General features: G+C 47.6%; 1 protein-coding gene across 4 annotated transcripts in view; it reads left to right on the top strand.

Moving 5' to 3' along the window:
* Positions 1 to 2,479, top strand: part of cdc42bpaa (CDC42 binding protein kinase alpha (DMPK-like) a) — a 96,881-nt gene extending 94,402 nt beyond the window's left edge. For all 4 annotated transcript variants that reach the window (XM_031579703.2, XM_031579704.2, XM_031579702.2 and 1 more), the window contains one exon: positions 2,338 to 2,479. In XM_031579703.2, the coding sequence (XP_031435563.1) occupies positions 2,338 to 2,469 (132 nt within the window). In that variant the 3' untranslated portion in view covers positions 2,470 to 2,479. The remainder of the gene's footprint in view (positions 1 to 2,337) is intronic.
* Positions 2,480 to 4,702: the final 2,223 nt, after the last annotated feature.

Here is a 4,702-nt window from a genome sequence, read left to right as displayed (position 1 = left end):
CAGTAGGCTCAAGAGGAGCTGTGAGTGTGGTGTTTCTCCCTGTGTTTGTGTGTGTTTCGGCTGATGTGTGTGTGTGTGTTTCGGCTGATATGTGTATGGACTGGTGTGTGTGTGTATGTGTGTGTGTGGGCTGGTGTGTATATGTGTGTTTCGGCTGGTGTGTGTGTGGGCTGGTGTGTGTGTGTGTGTGCACTGGTGTGTGTGTGTTTCGGCTGGGGTGTGTGTGGGCTGGTGTGTATGTGTGTGTGCACTGGTGTGTGTGTGTTTCGGCTGGTGTGTGTGTGTGTGTGTGTGTGTGTGTATCTGTGTGAATCTCAGGTGTGTGTGTGTGTGTGGGCTGGTGTGTGTGTGTGTGGACTGGTGTGTATGTGTGTGTTTCGGCTGGTGTGGGTGTGTGCACTTGTGCGTGTTGAGAGTGAGGAGAGTGGTTTCCATGGTTTCCATCAGTCAGCTGCTGTTGTAGTTTGTGGTTTTGGGACATAGCAGGTCCTGCCTATACCTCCAGACTTTGTGTTTAGGGTGGAGTAGATAGTTGTGTGTGTGTGTGTGTGTGTGTGTGTGGATCTCTGGTGTGTGTGTGTGGATCTCCTGTGTGAATCTCTGGTGTGTGTGTGTAGGCCTCCTGTGTGAATCTCTGGTGTGTGTGTGTGTGTGTGTGTGGATCTCCTGTGTGAATATCTGGTGTGTGTGTCTGTGTGGATCTCCTGTGTGAATCTCTGGTGTGTGTGTGTGTGTGGATCTTCTGTGTGAATCTCTGGTGTGTGTGTGTGAATCTCTGGTGTGTGTGTTGGATAGTCATCTGCTGGCAGCTCACTGTGGTCCAGGTGGTGTTCTGACCCGGTGCAGGTCCACCAAAGGCCTGTTCCCTGTTCCATAGTGAGCTGCTGTACACTCCTGCAGTAGACCCACTCCAGACTGACCCGGTCCTTGACAGAACTGTGTTTGAGTGTGTGTAGTATTAAAGGCAAACCTGTTGAGTTCTGAGTGTGTGTGTGTGTAGTATTAAAGGCAAACCCGGGGATTTTTTTAACCTGGGTACCATTTTCCCATCTTTATGGGTTCAAGTTTTGAATAGGGACAAAAGCGATTCGAAATCGGTCCAGTATAGAGTTAGAACACTATAACCGACAACCGTAAAATGGCTAAATGGTTCAATGGCTACACAACCTAATCCTATGGGCATGCATCTGTGTCTTTAAAGTTTTTTTTTTTTTACTGTTTCTTTTTCCACCGACATAACGTTATTATGTTTCTACAGAAACTGACATTCAAACTACACAAACTAGAAACATCATTTTCTAGTTTCTTTTGAAGTAAACAGACAGAGGTCCATCTCTGTACGGATCCTTTCCATGTTGTCAAACACTTGTACTAACATTAGGAGCCTCTCAGTGGCGAAAACAAGCAGTTTACTTTGACACGGAGGCTTGGCCCATTGGGATTTACATTGTATAGCTGTTTGGCCGTTGCTGGTTATAGGGTTCTATCTCAATACTGGACCAATTCCAATCGTTTTTCACCCTAGTACAAATATGAACCTAAAAAGATTGGAATTTTTTTTAACCTGGGCCATATTTTCCCAAGTTTCCCTTTTAAGTTCAGTGCACTTGATGCTAGATTGTTCTGAAAAGGTAAAAGAAAAGGTAATTTTTATCAAATTAGTCAAATTGATTATCTCATGTCAAGAAATTATCTTGTAATGTTAATAGCTTACCAATAAGCTAATAATAATCAGTAATACAATATCAATAGGAAAAATGGTAATTTGATACTTGTCGTCATCTGACACAGGACATTACTGTACTTGACAAAATGGTTGTATTGTGTTACCTGTGTTTGTAACACAGGACGCCTGTTGTGTAACATGTGCTTTCCTGTGTAACATGTGCTTTCCTGTTCTGTGTGTGCTGTTCTGTTGTCAGAAGCGTATGTTGTCCTATTGTTGTGCCGTGTTGGTGTTCTTAATGTTGTGTTAACTATTGTGCCTGTGTGTGTGTGTGTGTGTGTGTGTGTGTGTGTTTTCTGACTGCTATGTTGTGTGTGTGTGTTTTCTGACTGCTATGTTGTTTGTGTGTGTGTGTGTTTTTTGACTGCTATGTTGTGTGTGTGTGTGTTTTCTGACTGCTATGTTGTTTGTGTGTGTGTGTGTGTGTTTTCTGACTGCTATGTTGTGTGTGTGTGTGTGTGTGTGTGTGTGTGTGTGTTTCTGACTGCTATGTTTTGTGTGTGTGTGTGTGTGTGTGTGTGTGTGTGTGTGTGTGTGTTTTCTGACTGCTATGATGTTGTTTGTGTGTGTGTGAGTTTTCTAACTGGTGTGTTGTTGCCCTTCTGCTGCAGGACTCGGACTCCCCCCGCCACTCCACGGCCTCCAACAGCTCCAACCTGAGCAGTCCCCCCAGCCCCGCCTCCCCACACAAGCCCAAGACACTCTCCCTGGAGAGCTCCGAGCGCATGGGCTGGGAGACATGACCCCCCCACCCCCCCCTCCCCACACAAGCCCAAGTCCCTCTCCCTGGAGAGCTCCGAGCGCATGGGCTGGGAGACATGACCCCCCCCCCACACCCCACCTCTCCACCAAACCTCCAGCCCCCCCCACCCCACCCCCACAGCTGGGGACACTGTCGCTTCTGCGCTGCCCCCCCTTCAGGCCTCCCTGCTGGGCCTGCCCTCCCCGGACCTTGGCCTCTTCATCTGGAGGACCTCCGTATCCCACGTACCCCCCCAACGCTTCAGCCACATGCGGCAGACTGGACACCTCAAAGGACTGAGCACCCCGAAAGACTTTGTGCCCCACAAGACTGAGGTCCCTGGGAGTGTGTTTCCCCCCCCCCCCCCCCCCCTCCCTCTGATGCACTTTTGGTTAATCAGGTGGGCTTGTGTGAGTGTGTGTGTGTGTGAGTGTGTGAGTGAGTGAGTGAGTGAGAACATGTGTGTTTCAGTAGAATCCAGGGCTTTACCTTGCGCTGACATAAGTGCGACCCCATCCGACCCCTGCAGCAACAAAAGAAAGCAGCAGCCTCGATGCATCACCGCTGTTTGCCTGCCTGTGGACGGAGGTCTTCCCCGCTCGCTCGCTCGCTCGCTCGCTCGCCTCGCGGTGCTCATGTGACTGCTCTCGACCTCATGACGGGCGGACGCTCTCACTGACTGACTGAAGGAACACCAGACATTGGGCTGGGAGAATCACCCATCCCCTCTACAAGTCCCTGTCAGACAGACATCTACCCATCTAGCTGTGGCCATGACGGTTGCACCTTTTCCTCTCTGTGTGTGTGTGTGTGTGTGTGTGTGTGTGTGTGTGTGTGTGTGGAGAAACTAAAAAAGGTTGTCAACTGAAAACTTCATGAATTGTAAATTGAACTGTGGACCTGATATTGGCTTTGCTCTTCTCCTCAGGTGAGTCAGACACACACACACACACACACACACTTTCAGGTGCCGCTACCTGACAGAGGTCCTCTGTGACGCGTGTCACCTGTAGGCTTGGCCCAGCTCAGTCGTGTGTGTGTGTACATAGCGTGTGTGTAGAGGATAATATATTAGCACAGGGACCACTACCCCAGTGGAAGGGCTTCTTTGGCCCTCTGGGTACCATCAAACCCTTGCGTAATCATTTTCATTTTCGATTCTTATTTCTATTCTTTAATTTTATTATAGGTTGGTAATCTTGCTTAAGTACACAACTTATTGGCTCAATGCCAGATCAGTTACACAAGATTTGGCACGGCATAAAAAGAAAAAGTATATGATATGCTCATTAAACTAATTTGGCACATGTACGCTGATACACACAAACAAACACACACACACACACACACACACACACACAATCACTTTGCAGAATGTATTTTGCAGCCTTTTCCCCGTGCTTTGGTGTGCCGTACCTGAAGCAATAACGCTATCTCCAAAGACGTTTAAGAGATCACTACTTATTTTTAAACTGTTATTTACCTGTTTCAGTGCTACATTTTTTTTTTTTTTTGTTACATTGAATGTGTTTACTATGTTTGTTTGTTTGTTTGTTTTTGAGCACCCCACACAAGTAATGAAAACAAATACCAAACCTGTTTGCTATGATTGATATTCATGTGTTGAATAATTTAACCTGTGAATTGTGTCATTTGTGTCTGAACACTTGAGTTGCTAATCATCTGTCTGCATGGATCACAAAGATGTTAAGCTCTTGTCTAGCCACTTCAGAGCACAGTGCTCTCCTCTGCAATACACACACACACACACACACACGCACACACACCTTTCCAGAGTATACTAGTTTACCACAGGGGTGTACATCACCCAGCAATGTGTCCCTGCAGTGTGCGTTATGATGCAGCAGAATACTTCAGTGTTATTTTGGCCTTAACTGGCCATCAGATCAGCTCATCACTACAGGACTGGAAGTAGACTGAGATGTGCTGGGTTCAGGGGACGGTCAGATTCAGATTCACAGGAGGGATCGACTCCTGAGGGGTCTTCAGTCCGCTCTGGGTCAGACAGACGCAGGACACAGGAGGGATGGACTCCTGAGGGGGGGCGGTTGCATGGCCCCCAGGTGTGGAAGAGCTTCAGGAGCTCTGGATCTGTCTCCCTGGAAAACCAGCCATCTGAGAGAGGCATGCCACTATAGGACCTTGACCACAGCACAAACACACACACCACTTTGAGTTGATTTGCTGACCTTTCCGTATTTTTCGTTGTCATT

Source organism: Clupea harengus, chromosome 14 (genome assembly GCF_900700415.2).
Source record: "Clupea harengus chromosome 14, Ch_v2.0.2, whole genome shotgun sequence".
NCBI classification, from domain to species: domain Eukaryota; kingdom Metazoa; phylum Chordata; class Actinopteri; order Clupeiformes; family Clupeidae; genus Clupea; species Clupea harengus.
Note: the sequence above shows the minus strand (reverse complement) of the source record. Positions and strands in the feature narration are given on the sequence as shown.